General features: G+C 53.0%; 1 protein-coding gene across 1 annotated transcript; it reads right to left on the bottom strand.

Moving 5' to 3' along the window:
- Positions 1–664: 664 nt before the first annotated feature.
- Positions 665–27,687, bottom strand: FGD2 (FYVE, RhoGEF and PH domain containing 2). The gene is made up of 16 exons (XM_052648835.1): positions 27,555–27,687; positions 22,099–22,318; positions 19,640–19,720; positions 18,814–18,962; positions 16,890–17,046; positions 16,548–16,686; positions 15,965–16,023; positions 15,570–15,716; positions 14,086–14,178; positions 7,218–7,297; positions 7,097–7,127; positions 6,368–6,460; positions 5,555–5,686; positions 2,479–2,625; positions 1,209–1,355; positions 665–880 (listed from the first exon to the last, which is right to left on the bottom strand). The coding sequence occupies exons 1-16, from the start codon at positions 27,620–27,622 to the stop codon at positions 665–667; spliced, it is 1,959 nt and encodes a 652-aa protein (XP_052504795.1). The 5' UTR covers positions 27,623–27,687.

The raw sequence follows: 27,687 nt of genomic DNA on the forward strand, positions 1-27,687 counted from the left end.
CCTTGAGCAATGACTAACCCTCTCTAAGAGTCAGTGTCCTCATCTGGAAAATGGGGATTATAAATCCTGAGAGTAAAGTGAGATAATCCACATAAAATGAGAACAGTACCTGCCTCAGTAGATGTTTGATATTCCTTAGTATTATTACTCTCATGATGGGCACTTGGCAGTTCGCTCGCTTTCTCCTTTATCCAGGTAACCCAGGCTGCACATCGGACTCTTGGGGGAACTCCTAAAACATTCATGTGCCTCCCCATCCCAGACCAGTCAAATCAGAAATCTTTCGTCAAGGATACCAGCACTGGTATTTTTTTAATTTTTAACTTATTTTTATCTTTATTTTTCTGTCAGTTCATGCACAGCGCGGACTGAGAATCACCTTGGTGACCAACAGTCATGGGTTACCTGGGACTTTCCTAGCTTTAGAGCTGAAAGTCCCCCATCCCAGGAACCCCCTCGGCCCTGGGTAAGCCGAGATATACTTCTTCACCCCCTCCCCAGAGGAACGGACCCATGTTTTCTGAATCTCAAATTCAGACACACGGGCTGAACGCAGAATACTGAAGATGATTCTTTGAAAGCTCAGCTGGGGTAGCGGGTCAGCCGCAGCCTCAGCCCTCGGGCAGGCATCGGGCTCTGCGGATGGGAGGGGCTGGCACGTGGCTCAGTCAGACAGGTCCTTGTCACCGGGCCCCCCAGGGCTCCAGCCGCTGGCCGCCCGCTCCATGGCCTTCACCCAGCGGCCCTTCAGCTCCTCGCTTTCGGCTTTGAAGGTGTAGAGCTGGCCTGACTGCTGCAGCTGGAAGACCCGGGGGTCCGCCTGGGGCCCAGCGGTCACCTGGTAGCCCAGCAGGGGGATGGAGGTGTGGGCCCGCATGTCCTGGGGTGGAAGGGAGGGAGGGGGAGCTGTGGTTGCTGCCTCAGGGTTCCAGCCACACGCCCGCCTCTTGCCCCCCCAAACACCCACACAGTGGGGTGGGCTGGCAGGAGGGGCCTCAAAGAAGAAGACTGGTCATCCCCCTGAGGCAAAACTGTCATGGCTTGGAGTCTGGGCCCAGCTCTGAAAGCTGCTAACCCTGTGACTCGAGGGAACCAGGGCCTCACCGAGCCTCGGTTTCCCCATCTGACTTTTGGGGCCAGCGGGACTCACCCTCACCCCCCTGCTGACAGACACACATACCGCGAGGAGGGGCAGGGAGTGGCGTTACCTGAGGGGCAGCATAAACGTAGAGCACGAGGGGGTCGTCCCGGGGGATGACACACCAGCCCCGGGACCCACTCTTGCCCCATTTGTCCCCCAGAAGCTGCAGAAAGCTGCATATCAGGCTCTGCTCGGACCCCGCCACGGCTCCTTTCTGAAACCAGAAAGAGGGACCGTCAGGGAGCACAGCTCCCACTACCCAATGTTGGCCATCAGAAAGCACTCTTTCTAAACCTTACTGGCAACCCCACAAAAGGAGAGGCTATTTGTCCCTGAGGCTCTGAGAGGTCCCATCAGGGACTTGTAGTCACATGGCTGACCAGCCTGAGCTTGGCGCAGGGGCTGGGAGGGCGTATCCCCTGCAAGTAGCCCCCAGGGAGCAGAAAGGGAGCCTGAAAAGGGGCAGAGACCATTCCCTCTTCCAGGAGCAGGCTGTGCGGACCAGCAGTCAGGGAAGGTGTGGGCAGGGTCTGGGCCTAAAAGAATGGGGGAGGGTCGGAAAGCGGGCAGATGTGGCGGAAAGGATCAACTTGAACTTGGGAGCTGAATTCAGGTGGAATGGGCTGGGGTCTTCTCCCACCTCCCAAGGACAGTGGGATGTCAGCCTGGCTTTAATGAGCAGGGGCCGTGCAGAGAGCGGTGGTGGTAACCAGTGGCTGGGCTGGGTACCACTGTATGTGGAGCACCAAGCTGAATACAGCTAGTGCCCCAGAGGAGGGAGCAGCCTGGGCAGCCCCAAAGGCAGCAGCGACTACCCGTAGCACAGATCAGAGAGCTGGCTCCTAAGTCGCCGTGTGACCTTGGGTGAGTCACTTCTCTGGGTCTGGCTCTCCCTGGGATAGAACCAGCCTGTCCCTGAAGTCCCTTCCAACTAGAATGGAGTCTCAGCCTGCCTCTTCCCTGCAGTGGGACCCTGAGCCTCAATCTCCACATCTGCAAAATGGAATCAGCGGCACCAGCTCTCTTCACCTCCTGGGACGGCTGGGGCATGGGGACGTGAACAGGAGTGCTCCGGGGGGTTGTGGGAACCACTGGATGGGGAGGCAGGGGAGGGGCAGGAGCTCAGGTGGCAGCCTGGAGCCAGAAGCTGCTTCCACTGGGTGACAGGCCCAGCTCTGTTTTATTCGGCACGGGTAGGGGATGTTAGCGGGGGTGTCCATGCGCAGAGAGAAGGTGGGCGGGCGTGACCACAGCGGGCTAGTTCTTCAGTGCCAAGGACAGCGCCTGCACTTGGGAGGCCCTGCACACGTCTGCCGAGCAGAGGCAGCCACCCTCACCTCCAGGATGCCCCGTCTCTTGTCCTCCTTTTCCTCAGGGAGCACGTTTCCGGTGAGGAAGGTGTAGCAGTCGAGGCAGACCCGGTTGGGCCTGTTGGCATCGTACTTAAGCTCCGCCCGGTAGTCCGAGCACCTGGCACACACCACCTGGGAGGACGGGCAGGGAGGGGCTTGGACGCGGTTCCTGCCTTGGCCCAGGAGCTGGGGACGCGAGAGCCACCAGGGACCAAAGAAAGAACAGGCTTCAGGAGAGAGGTGGAGACAGAGTGGGGCCTCCCCTGTCCTGTCTGCTGCCTGGGAGGGTTGGTGTCAGGCTCTAGGGCCCCCAGCTGAGGGGCTTGAGATGTGGGCCCCTCTGAAGGAGCTCAGCCTCTCTCCCTGCATGGTCCCCTTTGTGGGGGCAGCTCCTGATCCCGGGGGCTTGACCGGCACTCACCCCTTGCATCTCATCACTTCTCTGAATACTCTCTCTCTTTCCCTTCTGCCATCTCACCTGCCTTCCTGTGGCCCCAGCAAGGAACCAGCCTTGGGACTTTTACCCTCACTTAGCAATGAGGGAGCAGTGACTTGGCAAGGGCCACACCGCTCACAGGTAGCAGCCAGCCCTCCTCACTCGGAACGTGCCTTTACAGTCCTATGGTTGAGCGTTAAGTCATCCAGGTTTTGCAATCCACTCAATCTTAGAGTCAAGCATGTTCTGATACAAAAATGGTGGGCTGGCAGTTTTCGCCAGGAAGATCTGCCACGTGTAGTCTGTGGAGGGGGGCTGTCCCCCAGCCCACCATGGCTGCAAGAAGCCTGCAGCAGAGCAGGCTGGGATGACCGGGTGAAAGAGGCATGAGAAAACTTGGGGAGAAACACAGGCATGGCAGGATGCAACTTCCAGGAAGACTAGGGTGTCACAGGGAGTCCAGGAAGTGGGACTGGAAATGGGGGCAAGAGAGCGAGCCTAGGAGAAAGGGTAACTCATCAGGGAGCCGGCCTGTGTGCCCAGCACAGCACGTGGCCTGGGAGGAACCAGTAGGAGAGGGCCTGGGCTTGCCCCACCCTCACCAGGATTCCCGTCTGGCAGGCGGGGAGGCAGAAACTGGGCACCCAACCACCGAAAGGATGACTCACAGAGTACAAAGGTATGCACGGGCACGAGAAACCCCAGAATTGGGCCAAGGGTGTCTCACAAAGCCCTTACACACAGGGCTTCAGCCTTGGGAATATTTAACTTAATTTTTTTTTTAGATTTAATTTTTTTAAACATTATTAGAAACTTTTTATTTTCTTCTCTCTCCTCTACCAACTTCTTACTTTCAAAACTTTCAAACCTGAAGACAAGTTGAAAGAATAATACAGTGATACCCCCACCACCAAATTCAGGGATTGTGAACATGTATTGCCACCTTTGATGTCTCCCTCTCTCCCTTTTGGAGAAGGCAATGGCACCCCACTCCAGTACTCTTGACTTGAAAATCCCATGGACGGAGGAGCCTGGTAGGCTGCAGTCCAGGGGGTCGCGAAGAGTTGGACACGACTGAGCAACTTCACTTTTCACTTCACTTCACTCTCTCCCTTTCTGTCTCTCTCCCTTGATCTATATTTTCTTCTGAATCATTTAAGTTACAGTCATTGTGTGTCTTGTCACTCTTAAATATGTAGCTTGTAGCTCCTAAGAACAAGGACATTCTTCTCCCTACCCACAACGTCATGATCACACTCAGGAAATTTAACATCAATACAATCTTATTAACTACAAAATGCTTCATAAGCAAATGTCACTCAATGGTCCCAGCAATGACGTCTGTGTCTGGTTCTGTCTTTCCCCATCCAGGCTTCGATCAAGGATCATCTATTCAGTTCTCAGAATACTTTATTTCTTCCTCATACCCGGAAGGCAGGTACACAGTTGTCGCTGTATTGTTCTTTGGGCCTCTCTGTATTTCTTAACTATTGTAAATAGTTTTTTAGAAACGACTTACAAAGTTACAAGTGTGAGTGGACTCGACTCTCATTTCCTGATGTGACTCACAGAGAAGGGAAGTTCATCCCCAGATCCTGTCTGTTTGGCTCTGGGATGGAACGCACATCTGAACACAGGTGTGTCCCAGTCCTGGAAATTCACTTTTGTTCTCATGGCAGTTTAACACATTTTGGGGACACCTCCCTGACTGGCCCCAACCTGCCCAGCTGGTCTCCTCCTGTTCCCCCCCCCCCCCCCACCCCCTGCAAGGTCATTAAAGACTGAGGTCATTAAAGGGCTCCCTGTGTTTGCGGAGTGAACGGAGAGGGTTGTAATGTCAACAGAGAACAGCTCAAGTGCAGCAGGTGCTTAAAAAGCAAAGCAAGATCTGCCTCTGATAACTGGGCCTGAGCCGATAAGACTAAGGAGTGGCCTGGTTCCTTCCTCCATCAGCTGGCGGCTGCGCCTCTGAGTGGTGCTGCCCCCATGACGGAGGAAGGGGAAGGAAAGGAGGCCAAGGAGAGGGAAGGGGTGAACCTTCCTTTGCTGAGGTCTCACTACCACCCAGGTGTTATTGATTCCCATTGTACAGGTGAGGAAACAGGCCTGAACGTGGCAGGCAGAGTTAGCCCCAGAATGAGTAGGTGCTGCAGTGAGTGCTGAGGATCCACCAAGAAGAGGAGGGGACAGTTAGCTGAGGTCGGTCAAGAAGAGCGGACAGAGCGGGGCGGGGGCGGGGGAGGGTGTGTGCAGCAGGCCTGGGGCTGATGAGGAGGTGGGTTCAAGGCCTGCAAGGGGCTGAAGGGTCTGACACTAGAGGCTGTTCCCTGGTCCTGGGCCCTGGGGTCTTGGGAAACGGTGGTAAGGAAACAGGGGAATGAATAGGGTCGGCTCTGGGGAATGTCTTGAGCTGGTGGCTTTAACCGGCCTGGGCCTCAGGTCACATCTGCAGAAAGGGGATTAGGGGTTGGGGGAGACCTGCTTTACATGTGGACACCGTGAGGTCCGAACGAGGTAACGCACATGTCTGGCCGGGTTAGCGCCCAGCGCTTCTGCACTGGCTGAAGCGGGCAGGGTGGGCAGGGCCCGGGCTGGCAGATGGGGGCCGGGGGGGGAGGTACTCACGTAGCCACAGGCCCGGCAGTGGTGGCGGCGACGCGTCAGGGCGTTGAAGGGCTCCTGGCAGCGCATGCACATGGTCACCATCTTGTCCCGCACCCACTGGGGCGCCCGGAGGCCCAGCTCCACGGACTGCAGCTGTGGGGCAGCGGGGTAGGCACCTCAGGACCCCCCTGCCCACTCCCCGGGGTCCTGGGCCCCTCTGCCCACCGGCTTGTGGCAGAGAGTCTGCGGGCTGTGCTTCCCAGTGGCTCCCACATGAAGGGGACCGAACAGATAAAGACCACACTTGGGGGAGGTCAATCTCTCCACGTCCTGCATTACAAGTGAGGAAACTGAGGCCCAGAGAGGTCAAGGGACTCAGCAAAGACACCCAGCAGGCCACGGTTCAGAGCTCAGAGCTGAAAGAGTCACAGACACTCTCTGTAACTGCCACCCCACCTGCCTTCCACTTGCCCTTGGTCTAGTGTTTTTCAGGCAGTTTCAAAACCCCAACCTGCACACACACCCACACCCACACACACACACCCCACCCCCCACAGCCAGAGTTATGGCCCTGAAATCCTTTCTGGGAGCAGCTGCACAAAGAGGCTCCCAAAGGACTTTCTTGCTAATGAGGGAGTCTTTGGCACTGAGTTTCTATGAGTAGGGTGATGCTGGGGTGTGGGGCTTCCCCTGATCCCTCCGAATTATTCGTGATGGGTGACATGCCCCCACCCTCCCAGCTACCTAGGTAGAGCCAAGAGAGGGAGTCATTCCTGTGTGAAGCTGGCAGCTCCAAGTGGGGTCGGGGGGTAAAAATACAGAGCCTGAATTTACCTGCTGCTCCTGGGGGTCTCCCTCAGGGCTCTGGACTGCAGCCTTGAAGGTTTCATTCCGTTTCTCAATTTGGTCAATGGCGTCTTGGCAGGCCTGGTGCAGGGTGGGGGTGGGGGTGCAGGGCAAAAGGAGGTGGTTGAGGGGGAGGCAGAAGGGGTTTGCTCATCTGTGAATCCATCCACACGTTCAACAAGCACTGCTAAAAGCCTATTGGGTGTTGGCACAACATTTCAAGCGTCCAGTGTCTGATTAAAGGGAGGAGAAACTATTTGGCCACCTGATGCGAACAGCCAACTCATTGGAAAAAACCCTGATGCTGGGAAAGATTGAAGGCAGAAGGCGAACAGGGCGACAGAAGGTGAGATGGTGGGACGGCATCACCAATTCAATGGACATGAACTTGGGCAAACTATGGGAGATAGTGAGGGACAGGGAGGCCTGGTGTGCAGCAGTCTGTGGGGTTGCAAAGAGTCGGACACAACTGAGCAACTGAACATAGAACAGATGTGGAAACTGAGGCTCAGAGATGATAACTGACTTGTTCCAGGCCATTCAGCGGCAAGATCTGAAGCTGTCTGACACCTACAACTACTACAGAGCTGAGGAAGAGCAGGTGGGTGCATGTGTGCTCACACGTCCACACACACACGCACACGCACGCACACACTCAGCACCCCTCCCTCCCCCACAGTCACAACCCTCGGGGCTCTGGAGCTTTTGTTCTGATACCTGCAACCAGGAGATCATTTCCTCCTGGGACCTGCTCAGAAAGAGAACACAGGTGTTGAGGGGAGCGGCCCCTCCCAGCTTTCCCGTCTCTCCCCTCCCCACCGACCCTGCCCCTGCTTACCGGGCTCGCAGCTCCAGGGTTCGCTGCTTCCCGGACACCAGGAAGGAGTGGGGGAACTCTGCATCAGTCAGTTCCCGCACCTGCTCCAACCGGAGGGAGAGATGGCTCAGGCTCCCGCCCACACCCCCCCAGGCACTGTGGTGGGGAGGGAGGAGGATTGTGCCCCAGGGACAATTCAAACAGAGAGACAAGGACGGGGAGCTTGTTCAGTGGCTCCCCGTTCCATCTAGCCCAGCAAAGGCGCCCTGAGCTGGCCTCGATCTACAGAGCAGACGGGACCTGGGGCTCCTGGAACTTCAGCAGATAAGCCTGCCCAGGGTGAGGCGGGGACTCCCAACAAAAGGGTCACCAAGATGGAAACTGGCTCACACGCTGGGTTTGGGGACACGGCTTTTCCAAGAGTAAACATAGGCCCTAGGATGAGACCCTCTGCCCCATATCGCGAGTGAAGGAATTGATCAACAGCGCGACAGATCGGACAGATCTCCACCTCCTGTCCTCCACCACCCTCATCCCAGAACTCCGCAGGTTCCGAGGCCGCTGTGAAGGCTGCTGGTCACAGAGCGCTTCGCTGAGCACCCGCACGTGTTCACATTTAACGGGCACAACTGCTGAACCCACTGATCAGTTCTAACACTTAACGGCCACCACGTGTCCCTGAGGGCACTGCCTGGCACCGGCTGCAGTCCTCTGGCACAGCTGAACCCGTGGTCATCTACCAGTTTCTGGGGAATATGGGGGCCCATGGGACACAGTGAATGACACCACTGAGGTGCGGTCAGCAGAATCCAGACTGAGAGCGACTCTGCCAGAGAAACGATCTGATTTTCAATTAATAAATGAGAGAAAAGTAGGAGAGGGAAGTATGATAGATAAAAGGGCATGTAAGAAGCATATCAGAAATGATTCACACAGATCAGCTGTGAGAAGGCAATTACGACCCAGCCAAGGAGAACCAAGGGATCTCTCTGTTATTAAATAAGTATCATTAATTTGTTAGATGTAATCATGGTACTGTTGGCATCTTTTAGGGCGAAAAAAAGAGAAAAGAGTCCTTGGGCCTTCACTGGCGGTACAGTCTGAGTTTCCACTGCAGGAAAGGGTTTGATCCTCAGCTGGGGAACTAATATCCCACATGCAGCATGGAATGGCCAAAAAATAAAATAAAATATCTTTTTTAAAAAAGAGTTCCTGTCTCTTACAAAGACATACTGAAGTATTTATAGGTGAAATGATTATGTGTCTGAGATTTGCTCTTAAATAATCCATTGGAAAAGGGGACTAGAAGGGGGGTTGCTGAAGAAACCAGTTTTGAGTTGACAGTCATCATAACCAGGTGATGAATATATGAGGTACCATTTTCTCCCCTTAAAAGTGTTCACAATAAACATGTGAATGAAAATCTTTACAGCAATCTTGAGAGGCAGATATTATCACCCTCATTTGGGAGATGAGGAAATCGAGATCAGAGAGGACAAGAGACCTGCTTGGGGTCACAGAGCATCTAAAGAGCAGAATGAAGATTCAGACTCAGGGTTTCGGTCCTCACAGGTAAGGTAGAAGCACGTCTCTTTCTACTCTGCCCCAGAGCCCGGTAAACACAGATGTCTCCCAGGCTGTGTGAAGGTCATGAAAAGAAGTGAAGACACAGACCTGGAGCCCAGGGGCCTAGCATGGAGGGACGTGAACCCACCTGACACTTGGCCCCTCTGCAGCTCCCTGCCGCAAGGTGAGCAGGCCTTGGCACACTTTCAGGCGGCCCACCACTCCTGCAAGAGCATGACTTGCTCACGAGAGGCCTGGTCTACTCACTGGGCCCACAGAACCTGTCCGTTCCCTCTAGAAGGGGCTGGATGTGACCTGCTCTTGATACCCTTGACAATGCGGAGGCTCAAAGGGTCTATATCAGGAATCTGGCAAGACTCCATGACTGACTGGGGGAGGGAGAGGGACAAGAAGGGAGAAATCTAAGGCTTGGAGGCCAGAGCTGGGAAGAAACATGACGCTTTTCATAGTAAAGGGGAACTGGGGAGATCCCTGACCTGAGGGACCACCTCTGCAGGGGTGCAGGATGTAGGTTTCTGAAGGACAGTTTCCCAAGCTGGGCTGTGCCCAGGCTCAACCACCAGACTTGGCAGTCAGGTCCCTGCCAGCCCATGCAGCGCCTTTGTGCTAATTAGAAAAAGACACCTCTTCCTCAAAACACTTTACTGACATCTGTTGGCAAACTGATGTAATAGTCAAGAGTCTGGTTTGTTGAACCCGAGACTTGACTGCCATCTGCCGGACAATGAGAACTGTCCGTACGCAACCTGTGCTGTCTGCTGTGGCTGCAGAGCGCTCGTTTCAGCTGGGGGGTGCTCGTGCAGTGCCCAACCTGCACAGCTGTCCATGGAGATGCAGTTGTCTTGGGTCCATGAGTACCCAAGGGCCCACACCCCTTCCTTCTTCCCAGGCTGGTCCTGTGCAGAATGGCATAAAGATAGGACCCAGGCAGGCCAGGAGGAGAAGGGGATGACAGAGGATGAGATAGTTGGATGGCATCACCGACTCAATGGACATGGGTCTGAGTAAACTCCGGGAGTTGGTAATGGACAGGGAGGCCTGGTGTGCTGCAGTCCATGGGGTCGCAAAGAGTCGGACACGACTGAGTGACTGAGCTGAACTGAGACCCTGGGGGGTGGAAATCAGCTGCTGAGATCCAGGGCTCCCTGACACTCAGGAAGGAGAGAGGCCAGGGGGGTATGGGCTAGTGGGAGCCATCATAGTGGTCAAAGACCAGCCCTGCCTCCAAACCTCAGACTCAGAAAAGGATTCCTGTACAAACGCGGCTGGGTGGACAGCTCTGCACCCGCCAGGCCCGCGCCATCCAGGAGAGGGCGCTGTGTGACCACCAGAGCACCAGACACGCCCTGCAGTGATTGTGTTCGCCGAGACTGGCAGACGCCGGGAACCCGGCGCACACATCCTGAGCGTCAGACACTCAAGGGAACATATTTATGGATTTCCTCTTAACGACTCTGTTTTGGTCTCTATATTTCTTGGCTTTTCTGTCAATCTTTGCCTCTCTTTTTCTATGCCTGGGTCTCTGCCAGTCCTAAGACAGGGCTGCCAGTCTCCAATTTCTCTAGTCTCAATTTCTCAATTTCTCAGTCTCACCCACCACAGCTCCCAGATGTACAAGCGCATGCCCGCTCTGGCCTCTGGGACATTCTGGCCACATTCAGTAAGAGAAGCTGGATGAGACAGAGTAGGGGGCTGCGTTCCCAAAAGACCTCAGTCTGCTGAGGCATGGGGGGTGGGCTGGGAGCCCCCAGAAGCTGCCCATGTCCAGCCATCAGCTCTCAGCACCCTCAGGCTACACCTCACCCCCAGCCCTTGTTTCAGCCCCAAATGCCAGGCAGTCCAAGTCAGGAGCAGGGGCAAGGCCCTCCTGCAGGGGCTCTCAGAGCTCAGGAGGTCTCCAGGGTCAGAATTGTGCTGCCTCCTGGGGCAAATCCTGGGAGATGTCATGTGGGGTAAGGAGAGGGAAAGGGGAGATGGAAAGGTACTAAGATGGGCCAGATCTGACCTCTGTTTCTTCCAGCCCCGGCCACTGGGACTTAGGAGCCATCAGAGAGGGGTGGCCAAGAGGGTTTTCTTCCCATTTCCTCCACTCTGCCTGCAGTTCCACCCTATGATTTATCCCTCTGGGTTGAAGCCTTAATAGGAGACAGTATAGTATGCTGGTTAGATACAGAGGCTCTGGACTCTGTTATATCTGGGCTTGACCATGCAAACAAGGATTTGCTGTGTGACCCCCAAACAAGTTATTTAATCTTTCTAAAAGAGAAAGTGAAAGTCACTCAGTCGTGTCCAACTCTTTGTGACCCTATGGACTATAGAGTCCATGGGATTCTCCAGGCCAAAATACTGGAGTGGGTAAGCCTTTACCACTGAGCCAGCTCTTTACCAGCTGAGCCACAAGGAACCCCAAGAATACTGGAGTGGGTAGCCTATCCCATCTCCAGCGGAACTTTCAGACCCAGGAATCAAACCAGGGTCTCTTGCATTACAGGCAGATTGTTTACCAACTGAGCTATCAGGGAGGCCCTAACCTTTCTGGGCCTTGTTTTGTTTTTTTTTTTTTAATCAGTGTTTAGGTTCACAGCAAACCTGAGAGGAAAGTACAGAGATTTCCCATATGCCCCCTGTGCCCATACATGCACAGCCTCTCCATTAATAACACTTCCCCACCAGAGCAGTACATGTGTTAGAATCAAGGAACCTGTCATTATTACCCAAGGTTCATAGTTCACATCACGCTTCACTCTTGGTGTTGTACACATTCTGTGGGTTTGGATAAATGTATACTAACTGATATCTACCATTATATAGACAGAGGAGTCCATGGGGTCACAAAGAGTTGGACATGACTTAGCAACTAACCAACAGCAACCATTATAGCACCATACAAAGCAGTCTCACCGCCCTTAAAATCCTGTGTTCATCCCTCCCTTCCCCAACCCCTAGTAACCACTGACCCTCTCACTGTCTCCATCCAGAGAGAGAATGCCTCTTCCGGTATGTCACAGCATTGGAATCAGACAGTAGGCGTGCACCATATGTATGTATGTAGAATCAGACAGTAGGTGTGCACGTATGTATGTATGTAGAATCAGACAGTAGGCGTGCACCATATGTATGTATGTAGAATCAGACAGTAGGTGTGCACGTATGTATGTATGTAGAATCAGACAGTAGACGTGCACGTATGTATGTATGTAGAATCAGACAGTAGGTGTGCACCATATGTATGTATGTAGAATCAGACAGTAGACGTGCACGTATGTATGTGTATGTAGAATCAGACAGTAGGTGTGCACCATATGTATGTATGTAGAATCAGACAGTAGACGTGCACGTATGTATGTATGTAGAATCAGACAGTAGGCGTGCACCATATGTACGTAGAATCAGACAGTAGGTGTGCACCATATGTATGTATGTAGAATCAGACAGTAGACGTGCACGTATGTATGTATGTAGAATCAGACAGTAGGTGTGCACCATATGTATGTACGTAGAATCAGACAGTAGGCGTGCACCGTATGTATGTATATAGAATCAGACAGTAGGCGTGCACCGTATGTATGTATGTAGAATCAGACAGTAGGTGTGCACTGTATGTATGTAGAATCAGACAGTAGGCGTGCACCATATGTATGTACGTAGAATCAGACAGTAGGCGTGCACCATATGTATGTATGTAGAATCAGACAGTAGACGTGCATGTATGTATGTATGTAGAATCAGACAGTAGACGTGCACGTATGTATGTATGTAGAATCAGACAGTAGGCGTGCACCATATGTATGTATGTAGAATCAGACAGTAGACGTGCACGTATGTATGTATGTAGAATCAGACAGTAGGTGTGCACCATATGTATGTACGTAGAATCAGACAGTAGGCGTGCACCGTATGTATGTATATAGAATCAGACAGTAGGCGTGCACCGTATGTATGTATGTAGAATCAGACAGTAGGTGTGCACTGTATGTATGTAGAATCAGACAGTAGGCGTGCACCATATGTATGTATGTAGAATCAGACAGTAGACGTGCACGTATGTATGTATGTAGAATCAGACAGTAGGTGTGCACTGTATGTATGTATGTAGAATCAGACAGTAGGCGTGTACCATATGTATGTATGTAGCCTTTCAGATGGGCTTCTTTCACTGAGTAATACGAATTTAACCTTCCTCCATGTCTTTCCATGGCTTTATAGCTCACTCCTTCTTACCACGGAATAATATCTCACTGTCTGGATGTATCACTTTATTTCCTTATTTTGGAAAATGGGATTAACTACAGATATCCTCAGACTGTACACAGTTACTCACTGCAGCCTCATTTGCAGACACTGACAACTGAGAACAGTCTAAACGTCCATCAGTACTGGACTGGTTGAATGAATCACGGTACATCCACACACCAGGACACTATGCATCTATGCAAAAGGATGAGGAAGCTCCAAACGAACTGAGTTCTAATCATCTCCAGAATAAGTAGCTAGTTTAAAAAGTCCACCACAGAATAGTGTATGTGAAAAACACTGTTTATGTGAAAGTAAAGTAAGGATGCCATAATGAATACACTAACTCTGGAAGGCCTCACCAGGAGCAAAGGCTGCCTCTAGGGAAGGGAACTAGGGGACGAAGAGCCTATATGCGCAATTCATGTTGCATATATTTTTTTACGTAGTTTGATTTTGGAACGTGTATTATTTACATTTTTAGGTAATAAAATTATTTTAAGATTTTTTAAAAACTAAAGAAATGCAGGGGATAATAACAGCCCCTACATCCCAGGGCTGTTATGAGGATCCAATGGGAGTGATGCAGGGCCTAACCTATGGGGACCACTCGGGCACTATCATAGGCTGCTGTCCCTGCTCATTCGCGGCCATCTCTGGATGTGGACACATCCAAGTCGGCAACTGAGCTGACAGTGGACACCCTTCCTACTCAAAGTTGCAGTACTGGCATCCGCCAGGAGCTGGGCAGAAACGCAGAATCTCTGACCCCACACCAGACCTACTGACTCAGAACCCATTATTTTAACAAGACTCCCAGGGGATTCATGCAGTCATAAAGTTTTCAAAGCCCTGGTGTAGATGGTAGAGAAAGCAAAGTGAAGCTGGGCACTGGGAAGGACCCTGGACAGGAAGGCTGGGAGTCCGGATGGGAGAGATCTAAGCCTCGTCTTTTCCGCCTTCACACTGCCCCAGACCTGCCGCACCTGGGTTCCTGGACTGAGTTGCCGGTCGGCCCTTCCTGCTGCTCCCCACCCTTGGTCCGACCCTGGGGGTAAAGCCCTCTTACCTTCAAGCCGGCCACATCGATGCGGGTCCTGACCTGGAAGTGGGCGCCCACCTGGATGACCCTGGGCACACAGTAGAGCAGCATGTTGTTGAACTGCAGGAGACATGAGCGGGCGTGTGTGCACAGCGGCAGGGGCGACAAGGACAAGCGGGCAGGCTTCACTGGATGTGGGCTGAGCCCCTCTGGGCCTCACTCCCCTCTCGACATGCGCTGGGCCAGCTCACAGGACAACACAAGTGTGATGAGGAAGGGGCGGTCTAGCCCCACTCCACCTGGGGTGCTCACCGAGGGGCTGCCCGACCTGTGGACTTCAGGGGACCAGGGCAGACTTTGGAGACCTCTGAGGCCTTTCTCACGGGGGTCAAGGGTGAGAGATTGTAGCTCCTGCCCCAGGTGGGACCAGTTTCCAGATCTCCAGGAGACGCCTTGGCTTCCTCACTGCACACCGGGGCTATTCTTCCTAGCAGCCAACCTAATTCCCTCCTGACGCGCAGCCTCTAGGGCCTCCCTGCTGGCACAGTGGTAAAGAATCTGCCTGCCAATGCAGGAGACGCGAGTCCAATCACTGGGTCAGGAAGATCCCCTGGAGAAGGACATGGCGACCCACTGCATTCTTGCCTGAAAAATCCCATAGACAGAGGAGCCTGGCAGGCTACACAGTCCATGGGGTCACAAAAGTCGGACACGACTTAAATGACTCAACAGCAACAATAGCCTGCCCTCTCTAGAGCACAGGTTGACATCACAGGTTTTGGAGCCAAACAGACTCGGTTCAGATTCTGACTCTGTGGCTTCCTAGGACATGTCTGGGAAGCCCCTCAGCTGGAAATCCCTGAGGCTTGGGGGCAGCATGTGATTGGTCCCAAGTCAAGGCTATGGTTTTTCCAGTACTCATGTGTGGATGTGAGAGTTGGACTATAAAGAAAGCTGAACGCAGAAGAATTGATGCTTTTGAACTGTGGTGTTGGAGAAGACTCTTGAGAGTCCCTTGGACTGCAAGGAGATCCAACCAGTTCATCCTAAAGGAAATCAGTCCTGAATATTCACTGGAAGGACTGATGTTGAAACTGAAACTCCAATATTTGGCCACCTGAAGTGAAGAGCTGACTCATTGCAAAGACCCTGATGCTGGGAAAGACAGAGGGCAGGAGGAGAAGGGGACGACAGAGGATGAGATATTTGGATGGCATCACCAACTCAATGGACATGAGTTTGAGTAAAGTCCAGGAGTTGGTGATGGACAGGGAGGCCTGGCGTGCTGCAGTCCATGGGGTCGCAGAGAGTCAGACACGATTGAGTGACTGAACTAAAACTGAACTGACCAGGGTGCCAGAGCCATAAGGATAGAGAAGCAGGCTTGTCCCTGCTCTCCTGCAGTGCCGGCCAGGTAGATGCCAGGCGGGCAGGACCTGGGGCAGAGGGCCCATGCCTGTGGACTCCCCTCTCCAGTGTGGAGTGAGCGGGTCCCCCAAGCATCTCCTTACCAAAAAAAGGTAGCGCTCCATGGGGCCGCTGCGGCGGAAGGAGATCTTGAGGACGGGACCCTCGCGGAGCAGGGTGTTGGAGGGGTCAACTATATCGTCCTCCAGGCCCAGGCGCTGGTACACGTCCCACAGTTCCTGCAGCCGCTCCTGGGGGCGGGAGGGCCACCCTCAGCTAAGGCCAGGCAAGACCCTGCCTGCTTCTGGAAGGCTAGCCTCTCATAGGTGGAGACGGGGTGTGGGGAGGAGGGCAGCAGGGGGCTGGGTATTGTGGGCAGGGTCAGAGGAGGGGCAGACACAGAGACCTGGGTGGGCTGGCGGGGGCTGAGAGCTGCAGGAGGAGGTGACAGGGCCCTGGGGATGCCCACAGCTCTTTCTCGGAGGACTGGGGTGCTCACCATTTCAGTGATGGCTGCATTAGAGTGCTGAGCGGCCGAGAAGATCATGTCAAGGGCTTCTGAAAAGGGGGCAGGGTCGGAGTCACCCCCTGAAAGTAGGGGGCTGGTGGCTGAGGCAGGAGGCCCCTGAGGCTTAACCCAGTGGCCTCAGAGCCTGCCCGGAGCACCCCAGGGGCAGCCCTTCCCCTGTAGCCTGGCGCATCCAGTGTCTGGATGATGGGGGCCGTTTCCCACGCAGGGGGAAGGGACTAGAGGTCCCTGAAAGACAGGGCCGAGGTGGTTGGCCTCTGTGACTTTCACTGCCCGCCGTATCCAGGGGTGAAGGCACGGTTTCAAATCCTAGCTCTGCTTCTTTTTGGCTGTGTGACTTTGAGCAAGTCACTTAATCTCTCTGGGCCTTAGTGTCTGTAGAAAAAAGAACGACTAATGCGATAGACGATGTCTGTGAAGTACAACAATGTTAATGGTTGACGGTCATCAAAACCATCTTCAGCTGGTGCTCCATAAATTAGGGGAGTGGCTTGAGCCTTCCCAGTGCTGCCCCCTTGCCCCCCGCCCCCCGATTCACTGGGGGTGTCCTCACTCTGGGCATCAGCCAGGTCTGGGGCCTGGCCTGGCAGCTTCTGGACGTACTCCTTGAGCAGCAGCTCGTAGCGTGGGATTCTCTGCACAGGTTCCAGCATGTGGTGCTGCAGGGTCAGGCTAGCTGAGGCCTCGCTGCTCTTGGGGAGGGAGGAGGGGGAGAAGAGGAGGAGGGGTCAAAGGGGGAAGGGGTGGGTCAGGCTGCCCCTGAGGGTTGGGGGAGCGGGCAGTGCTGTGGAAGCCGCTGAGCCGGCAAGGTGCCCCAAATCACTTGGGGAACCGGAGCCACAGCAGGCTGGGGGTGGCCGTGCAGGGCTCTGCCCCGCGCCCACCCCAGCCTCACCTGGATGCGGGTGATAACCTCCTGGAAGGGTGGAGATTTGTCTGTCCAGGTGGCCAGCAGCTCGATGGCTCGCTCGAAGTTCTTGACATACTCACTGTACATCTTCAGGAAGGGCGCCAGCTTTTGGATCACATCACCGATGCGGGGGGTGGTGGTCCTGCCGGAGGGGTACCAGGTACTGCCCTCGGTCTGGGGACCTCTTCTCTTGACTCCACACGGGGTCAGGAGAGGTGAGGCTCCCAACAAACCCCCCCGCCCCCAGCCCCCGCAACACAGCCATTCTGCAGCACTCCTGGGCATAGGTATTGGGGGGGGGGGCGGGTGTCATGCTGGCACAGGTGTGATTCACCCCTCCTTAGACTGGGAGCCCCCAGAGGGCAGATGCTGACCTCTCCCAGGGACAGAAGCCCCCTAAAGGGCCAGCACAGGGTCAGGCCCACAGCAGGTGTTCAACAACCACCTGATGCTTGTTCTCGTAACAATAACAAGGGCCACATGCCCAGCACTGCCCAAGACAAGCACGTCTCGTCTCATTTAATTCTTACAACCCTGTGCGGGGGAGGAGGGACAGTCAGTCAGTGGCCCGTCTTAGAGAGGAGGAAATCCCGGCTAAGAGAGAAAAGAAAAGGTCATTCAGCCCTGGAATTGTTACAGCAGAGCGTCAGCAGTCTGGAGCTGGCCTGCCTGAGTCTGATTTCCAACCACACCACTTACTCCAGCTGTGTGTTCCTGGCCCCATCACCTAGCCTCACTATATCTCAGCTTTCCCATCTGAAAACATCGGGCATGATGGTAGGCAACCTTACAGGGTTGTCTTTTGGGGAAAAAATTATTGAAAAAAATTTGATCGATCATAAAGTAAAAAGAATATAATAATGAACCCTTATAGATCCATCAGGTTCCCTGGTGGCTCAGATGGTAAAGAATTTGCCTGCAGTTTGAGAGACCTGGGTTCGATCCCTGGGTCGGGAAGATCCCCTAGAGAAGGGGATTGGCTACCCACTCCAGTATTCTTGCCTGGAGAATTCCAAGGACAGAAGAGTCTGGTGGACTACAGTCCATGCGGCTGCAGAGAGTCAGACACGACTGAGCATCTAACCCTAACTATAGACACATCGCAGGATTTAACAATTACTAAGATTCTGAAGCTGAAACTCCCATACTTTGGCCACCTGATATGAAGGGCTAACTCATTTGAAAAGACCCTGATGTAGGGAAAGATGAAGGTGGAAGGAGAAGGGGACGACAGAGGATGAGATGGTTGGATGGCATCATGGACTAAATGGACATGAGTTTGAGTAAACTCTGGGAGTTGGTGATGGACAGGGAGGCCTGATGTGCTGCAGTCCATGGGGTCACAAATAGTCAGACATGACTGAACGACTGGACTGAACTGAACTGAACTGAACTGAAAGATTCTTTTTTGCCAAGAAATTTTAAAGGACATGCCAGACATCATGGCATTTCTTTGGCAAGATACTAATTTCACCACTAAATACTTCCGTGGGTATCTCTGAAAGCAGAGAGGGTTTCTGGCCTAACCACAAGGCCATCATCACACAGTGGAGCTGATCTGAAGACTAAGCAAGTTAGTAGGTGTGAAACCCAAGGCAAGGCAAGTAGGAAATCTTCAGTTAGTGCTGGTGGTTTCCACTGCCTCGTAAGTCACTCAGCCAAGTGAGGACCTGATCCATCCCCTTCTCCAGAACACACACACACACACACACACACACACACACACACACACACGCACATGACGCATTCAAGCCCTTCACCGTGCAGACAGAGCAAGCTCAGAGGAGTCGAGTCGTGGCCACGTAGCAAGCGCAGAGACCTAACAGGCCAAACCCATGTCCTGGAGGCCGCACCCCAACTTGGCCAGGGCTGCAGTCGGGGGGCCTCAGGGGCTCCTGCTGGACCTCACCAGTCATCCAGCCGCCGCTGCAGCTCTGGGAGGAAGAACTGTGAGTGGAACTGGTAGATGGAGGAGATGTTGGAGAAGATGAGCCTGACTACGTCCTCAGGGAAGGCCTTGCTGCCGCGGGCCTCCTTCAGCAGCTCCTGGAAGAAGACCTGCAGCCTCCGCTGGGTCACTGAGCGTGTGGCGGAGAAGGAGCCCCCCACCCCTGACACCAGCCCGGGGGAGATGAGCACAGTCCAGGGGACTGCGGGGTCCCTCCCCACCCAGCTTCCAGAACACTTCCACATCCTTAATCTCCCATCATCCTCAAAAAACCCTGGGAAGAGAGACAGGGATTATTCTGGCCACTTTACAGATAGGCAAACCAAGGGACTTGGCCAGAGGCTGGCAGCTGATGAATGTCAGGAGCAGGCCCATCTTGTATCTGTCAAGACCTTGGACTTCACCAGGCTCAAGATCCCACTTCAGTGATTTAACCTTCTTTCCTTAGGGCTCCTGAAGACAGTGTGAAAGGCTAAGAATGGTGAGGATGCTGGGAGCCGGGGTGACAGATGAGGATGCTGTGTGGGGCCTGGAAGGACCAGCTGGTGTGGTCTCTGCTCTTGGGAGACCAGCCTAGGTACCAAGGGTGGAATCAGGAGTGGTGCTAATGAGCTGTATCCCGATTTCTGCCCAAACTCCAGTCATCAGTTAAAGGACTAAAGCTTCCTAGAATCAGACCTGAGGTCCTAACTCTCAGCTCTTATGAGGTGGGCCAGAAAGGAGAGCAGGGTAGGGTGAGGACACCCAGGTGCCAAAGAGTGGGGCGGGGGGCGCCCTGGCCACTGGCCTGGTCCAGCAGGTGGAGGCGGGCCACGTAGGCCTGCTCGGTCTCCAGCAGCTCCCGGACAATCTTCTTCTCCTCAGGCTCCTGCAGGGAAGTTTGGAGAAGGAGAAGGAGAGATTTGGTCTCCTTTGATGCGAGCAGGATCCAAAGATGCCCCAGTGAGCGTAGCTCCCAGGACTGACGCCATGCTGCAGGTGCGTCTGGGTTTGTGCTGGGATTGAGAGAATGGGACAGAGTGAGGCTGTGCCTAAGCCTTAAGAGGCCTGGAAGCTCCCACCTGTGCTCTTTTGGGAGCCAGGAACTACCATATCCAGAGGTCTAGCTGGCCTGAGGGAGAGGCCACAGGGAGAGGAGAGGCCCTGGGACCTCACAGACAGGAAGCCAGGGGCCCAGCCGTGCCAGCATTTCAGATGCGCAAGCTTTCAGCTGTCCCTGGCCAGGCACTAGGCTTGGGAGATGAGCTATCAAGGGCATTCCTGCCTCAGCCAAGATCTGCCTGCAGACATGTGGGAGGCCTTGTTATGGACTAAATTGTGTCCCCAAGTTAATATGTTGAAGCCCTAACTGCCCATGTGACTATATTTAGTAATTAAGTTAACTGCTGGGGAGGGTGGGGCCCTAACCCGTCAGGACTGGTGCCCTTATAAGAGGAAGGGACACCAGGAGAGCATGTGTAGGAGAAATGGTCACTTGAGGACGCAGTGAGAAGCTGGCCATCCACAAGCCAGGAAGGGAGCCTTGCCAGAAACCAACCCTGCCAGCACCTTGACCTTGATGTCCCGTCTTCAGAGCTGTGGGAAAATGTATTTCTGTTGTTTAAGTCACCTGTGTGTGCTAAGTTGCTTCAGTCATGTCCGACTGTTTGTGACCCCATGGACTGTAGCCCACCAGGCTCCTCTGTCCATTGGATTCTCCAGGCAAGAATATTGGAGAAGGGTTGCCATTTCCTTCTCCAGGGGATCTTCCTGACCTTAGGGATCAAACTCACATCTCTTGCGTCTCCTGCATTGGCAGGTGGGTTCTTTACCGCCAGCACCACCTGGGAAGCTCTTTAAGTCTCCTATGCTGTGCTGTGCTTAGTTGCTAAGTCGTGTCCGACTCTGTGACCGCTATAGCCCGCCAGGCTCCTCTGTCCATAGGAACTCTCCAGGCAAGAATACTGGAGTAGGTTGCCGTGCCCTACTCTGGGGATCTTCCCAACCCAGGGATTGAACCCAGGTCTCCCACATTGCAGATGCATTCTTTACCATTTGAGCCACCAAGGAAGCCCAAGAATACTGGAGTGGGTAGCCTATCCCTTCTTCAGAGGGTCTTCCCAACCCAGGAATCAAACCAGGGTCTCTTGCATTACAGGTGGATTCTTTACCAACTGAGCTACCGGGGAAGCCCTTAAGTCAGCTAGGCTGCTCTGGTTTGTTACGGCAGCCCGAGCTAAGCGAAACCAATCCCAAGTGAGACCAACAGAAAAACTATCCAATAACATTCTAATCAACCCACAAAACAGTCAGAAGCAGTAAGCTGCTTGGCCACTACCTTTGGGGGTAGTTTGTTACATAGCAAACGATAGCCAGTAGACAGCATGCACCACTATGATCACATCTCCATTCTCTAAATGAGGAAACAAGTTCACACAGTAGGGTTACAGAGACTTGCCCAAGGCCTCATAGTGAGCCGAAGAGCTGGGGCAGGAACCCTGGTAGTCTGGCTCCAGGGGGCAGAGCATCCTGCAGCCAAACCCTTCAACCCCATAGACAAGAAAACTGAAACCCAGCAAAGGGAGGTGACCTCCCCGGAACCAGCCTCAGGGCAGGGATCAGCACTGACCTCTATTTCTAGTCGGCAGAGCTGTCTCCTTCAGTAGGTAACCTGAGGCCACACCTGGGAGGGGTACCAGGTCCCAAGTTGAGTAGTCTCGGACAAGTTCCTTAAGCTGTCTGAATTTCAACTCCATGCCTTACAGACTCCTACAGGACTTCCCAGGTGATTAAAAATCTGCCCACCAATGCAGGGGACATAGGTTCAATCCCTGATCCGGGAAGATTCCACATGCGTGGAGCAACTAAGCCTGTGCGCCTCAACTACTGAAGCCCATGTGCCTGGAGCCTGCGCTCCACACCAAGAGAAGCCATCACGATGAGAAGCCTGTGCGCCACGACAGAGTGCTAATTTCTCTGCAGCTAGAGAAAGCCTGTGCACGGCAACAAGAGCCCAGCACGGTCAAAAGTAAAGAAATACCCCTTCAGCGAGGGGTATGAGAAATAACGTCAGCAGCAGGCTGCATAGTAGGCACTTAATCAAAGGCCATCAAGGGTGGGGGGACGTGAATCTAGCTTTCAGGGGATCTCTGGTCACAGAAGACCCCCGCCCAGGGGAGGAGTTGGCTCCGGCCGGGAGAGAATGCGTGGGGAGGAGATCAGTGGATGGCCCCCCAGTACCCCACTTCTCCCCCAGCCCTCCGGCACCTGTGTCCCTGAACCAGGGCAGGTCCTGGGCTGGTAAGACTTCCTCCAGGCTCCGCTGGACAGCTTGTTCTTCAGGGAGCTCAGGTACCTCCTGCTGATGGTCCTGGGCCCGGACTCCAGGGCCTCCTCCTCGGTGGGCTTCTCGCAGGGCTCTGCAGATGTAGGAGACCTGCACCCAGGCTGCTGATGCCCAGCTTCCAGGCCGTGGGCTCCTGTCATCCTGAGGAGAAGAGAACAGTCAAGGGTAGGGAGAAGAACTGCACCTCCCTCGCAGGGATGTGGGGCAATCAAGGCAAATGTGCGGAGAAGGCCATGGCAGCCCACTCCAGTACTCTCGCCTGGAAAATCCCACGGACAGAGGAGCCAGTCCATGGGGTTGCTAAGAATCGGACACACTGAGCGACTTCACTTTCGCTTTTCACTTTCCTGCATTGAAGAAGGAAATGGCAACCCACTCCAGTGTTCTTGCCTGGAGAATCCCAGGGATAGGGGAGCCTGGTGGGCTGCCGTCTATGGGGTCGCACAGAGTCGGACACGACTGAAGTGACTTAGCAGCAGCAGCAACAGCAACAGATGATGAGATGGTTGGATGGCATCACTGACTCAATGGACAGGAGTTTGAGCAAACTCTGGGAGATAGTGAAGGACAGGGAAGCTTGGTGTGCTGCACTCTACGGGGTCACAAAGAGTCAGAAACGACTTAGCCACTGAAAAATGACAACAATGCAAATTGGAGATGTTCACTGGCCTCTGAGTGTCTGGCACACAGAAGGAATGGACAGAGACATCTACTTCTCCTCTGGACACCTTTCTTGGAGGGAACTCTAGGCTTCAAAATGAGTCAGCGTAGACTGTGTCTTGTTTTCTGGGTAACTACACACTTCCCTTTTTAAAATGCAGTGAGGAACCCTTCCTTCTGCACATAGAGGGTTTTTTTTTTTTTACTTTTTGTTTTGTATTGGCGTATAGCCGATTAACAATGTGATAATTTCAGGTGGATAGCAAAGGGACTCAGCCATACATATATGTGTATCCATTCTCCCCCAAACTCCCCTCCCATCCAGGCTGCCACATAACATTGAGCAGAGTTCCTTGTGCTATACAGTAGGTCTTTGTTGGTTATCTGTCTTAAATAAAGCAGTATGTACATTTTGAGCCCAAACTCCCTAACTCTCTCTTCACCCTGCCCTTCCCCCCCGGCAAGGATAAATTCATTCTCTGTGAATCTGTTTCTGTTTTGTAGATAAGTTCATTTGTATCATTTCTCTTTAGATTCTGCATGTAAGGGGTGTCATACAATATATCTCCTTCTCTGTCTGACTTACTTAGTTGCACATAGAAGATTTCATGTACCCTCCCAGATCACCCTCGCCTGTGAGCCTCACCCCAGGTTTTAGTCTCTCTATAGCGAGAAATCCCCTAAAACCCTAGTAACTGATATATCGAGGGAAAGTAGGAGCCATGGAACACTCTAAAGGGAGGGTAGAGCTGATAAAGCCGGGACTTTTCAGTGGGATCCTAAAAGATGATGCTGTGAAAGTGCTGCCATACAACTGCACTCATCTCACATGCTAGCAAAGTAATGCTCAAAATTCTCCAAGCCAGGCTTCAACAATATGTGAACCATGAACTTCCAGATGTTCAAGCTGGTTTTAGAAAAGGCAGAGGAACCAGAGATCAAATTGCCAACATCTGCTGGATCATCAAAAAAGCAAGAGAGTTCCAGAAAAACATCTATTTTTGCTTTATTGACTATGTCAAAGCCTTTGACTGTGTGGATCACAATAAACTGTGGAAAATTCTGAAAGAGATGGGCATACCAGACCACCTGACCTGCCTCTTGAGAAATCTGTATGCAGGTCAGGAAGCAAGAGTTAGAACTGGACATGGAACAACAGACTGTTTCCAAAGAGGAAAAAGTATGTCAAGGTTGTATATTGTCACCCTGCTTTTTTAACTTATATGCAGAGTACATCATGAGAAACGCTGGGCTGGATGAAGCACAAGCTGGAATCAAGACTGCTGGGAGAAATATCAGTAACCTCAGCTATGCAGATGACACCATCCTTATGGCAGAAAGCGAAGAGGGACTAAAGAGTCTCTTGATGAAAGTGAAAGAGAAGAGTGAAAAAGTTGACTTAAAGCTCAACATTCAGAAAACGAAGATCATGGCATCTGGTCCCATCACTTCATGGAAAATAGACTGAGAAACAGTGGAAACAGTGTCAGACTTTATTTTTGTGGGCTTCAAAATCACTGCAGATGGTGACTGCAGCCATGAAATTAAAAGACGCTTACTCCTTGGAAGAAAAGTTATGACCAACCTAGACAGCATATTAAAAAGCAGAGACATTACTTTGCCAACAAAGGTCCGTCTAGTCAAGGCTATGGTTTTTCTAGTAGTCATGTATGGATGTGAGAGTTGGACTATAAAGAAAGCTGATCACCGAAGAATTGATGCTTTTGAACTGTGGTGTTGGAGAAGACTCTTGAGAGTCCCTTGGACTGCAAGGAGATCCAACCAGTCCATCCTAAAGGAAATCAGTCCTGAATGTTCATCGGAAGGACTGATGTTTAAGCTGAAACTCCAATACTTTGGCCACCTGATGCAAAGAGCTGACTCATTTGAAAAGACCCCGATGCTGGGAAAGATTGAAGGCAGGAGGAGAAGGGGACGACAGAGGATGAGATGGTTGGATGGTATCACCGACTCAATGGACATGAGTTTGAGTAAAGTCCGGGAGTTGGTGATGGACAGGGAAGCCTAGTGTGCTGCGGTTCATGGGGTCGCAAAGAGTCGGACATGACTGAGCGACTGAACTGAACTTTCACTGAGAACTATGCCCTCCACACCTCTCAGTTTAGTTCAGTTCAGTCGCTCAGTCATGTCCAATTCTTTGCGACCCCATGGACTGCAGCACGTCTGGCTTCCCTGTCCATCACCAACTCCTGGAGTTTGTTCAAACTCGTGTCCTTCGAGTTGGTGATAAAAAGCCAGCCTAGGGTCAGTTTCCTTCTCCCTCCAGGGACAAGCTTTCATAGTGTAGCTTTCTTATCCTACGTACTGGATCTGCAGACCAGTTAAATTCTTCAGATAACAGAGGCCAGCAGCAAGGAATATATATCCAATGACGTACGATGTGCCCCATTCCCTTTGGTGTGGAAAGGCTTTTGGTGACAGTGGGCAGCCTTATAAGAAAGGCAGACTGGGAAACAGAGAACCAGACAGGTACAAAATCTTCAAAACTCTGTGACTAAGTTTTTCATTACCCCCATTCTGCAACTAAAGAAAGAGAGGATCTTGCAGAAGGAGGGGGGCAGAGGCGGGATTCAGATCAGGCTGGCTGGCTCCTGAGTCTGAGCCCTAAACTGCCCTTCCCCATGTGAGTCAGGGAGAAATGGGTGCAGAGAGTCAACGTGACTTGCCCCACATCACACACTGGCTGGTAGCAGAGAGAAGATTGTGACCCAGGCCCCCGTGGTTCCTCATTGGCTCTTGCACCCCAACACCCGGTTCCTCAGCCCCTGGGTCTGTAGCTCGTGCAGTTAGCTGAATCTCAGGCTTTCTGTTCTATGTTTGGTTTCAGCTTCTGCATTTCTCCCCCAGGGCCCAGACCAGTTTCTGTTTCCTCTTCATTCCCTCAGTTTCAGATCAGTTAAGGCACTGAAAGACCTCACAAGAAAGCCCAGGCAAGGCAGCTGGCCTTGGCCCCTCTCATGAGAGTGAGGGGTGACTCTCATCCTGCCGACAAGACCTCCTCTGATCCCACTGTGGTCAAGGGCTGCCTCCTCCTACAAGGGATATTCCAGAGGCATAGCACATGTGCTGAGTCTCCACTGGGCATGCCTGGTGTGTTGAGTGGGGTTGGTGCTATCTCTGCACACCCCAGGGGATGGTGGTCCTGGAAGGTGGCACCTAGAGCTGTCCTTGGTGCTGAACAGAACATGCCGGCCGAGGCCTCTGGGAGAGGCGGGGCCAGGGCACCTGCTGAGGAAGCTGAACGGCCCCTCTAGGTCCGCATGCTGCTGCCTCCACCAGGAAGCCCACACAGGAGATTTTGTCTGCTCTGAGTGCCCTCAGCAGAGTGTCTAGGCCCCTCTCAGGATATCTGTTGGTCGTGACCTGGCATCATGGTCTTTCCATGAGCTTAGCACCAAAGACAAAAGTCTTCTGGGCGGGGATCTTCCTTTAGGCTCCTGCGTCTGGTACAGGTCCCATGCGATGCGGTGCTGTGCCACCCACAGCCCTCAGGATGGAGGCACTCTTCCCCTAGATGCTGGAGGTGTGGAGGCTGAGAGGCTACTGACTGGGTCCCTCCCTGGGAACTGCCCTCTCTGCAAGAGAGCAGCCTCATCTAAGGTCAAGTCCACATCCAATCACTAGTTCATATGCAGGTACAAAGACCTAGCCCTTTGACTGGAACAGCCAGAGGGGCCTCCAGCTCCAGAACTCTCTGGAACAGGCTACGTCCTCTGGCCAATGTACAGCAGTTCAGTTTTTACCTGTGCCCAGTGCTGCTCCCATCAACCCCAAACCCTCCCCAGTAAACCTCCTGAAGCAAATCTCTATCCAGAGTCTATTTCCAGAAAACCCTACCTACAACAGTCACAACCTCTAACACAATCCCAGGCATAAGAAATGCCTGGAGAGTGGATTAATGTCACACACAGACACACGCAATGACCTCCAGCCTGTTCCTTTCAGAAGGAAGCCCCTGCTTTGCTTCTTGCCCATGAACTTAAAACACTTAAACTGCCCTCCAACCTCTCTGTGCCTCCCCTTTCTCACCTGTAATATAGGAACAGAGATAGAACCTACCCCCAATAGGCTGATAGGTGATTAAATGAAATAAGTAGCAAACACACTTAGAACACTGCCCCGTAGATAGGCTGACCACACAGTCTGCTTTGCCTGAGATGGTCTCAACCTCTCCTATGGCGCCGCCCCCTCCTACCAAAGAGATCTAAGGGCATCCTCTTTCAGTTTCAGTTGTGTCCTGGTTTGAATGATAAATTGTTTGGTTATCCTCCTCACAGGGAGTAAGCTCTTAATAAGTATTAGCTATAAGTATTTCTGCTGGAGGGATAGTAGGTGGAGTTCTGCAGCCCAAACAGGGCATCTGGTCCACCCACACTCACACACCTAATTACACACGTCTGGACTCTCCCCAACACACCGACGCACACACTCTGTTCCCTGCCCAGACCTGGTGCCCCAAACACTATTCCAGGCCCTGAGGATCCTGTGATCAAAGGATGTGGGCACTGTCCGGACAGGAGGTGGGGTCCAGGACAAGGACACTGCTCACTGTCAGGGTTCAAGGTGGCCTTACGCCTGCTTCTCAGCCAGGAGACTGGGAGGGTCTGGGCTGCCCAAGGGCCCAAGGGCAGGCAGCGGAGCTCAAGGGAGACGCCAGACAGCCCTGATGACCCTCCCCATCTCTACTACCCCATACCTGCTATTCTCAAACACAGTCACCAGACTGGATACAGATGCCAGAGTTTCCTCACTCGCCCCCTCCATCCTGCAGGCTTCCAGGGCAGCCCTCAGCTCCCCTGAAGCAGGGCGGGGGTCTCCAGTCAGCACAC

This window comes from Budorcas taxicolor, chromosome 11 (assembly GCF_023091745.1).
Source record: "Budorcas taxicolor isolate Tak-1 chromosome 11, Takin1.1, whole genome shotgun sequence".
NCBI lineage: Eukaryota > Metazoa > Chordata > Mammalia > Artiodactyla > Bovidae > Budorcas > Budorcas taxicolor.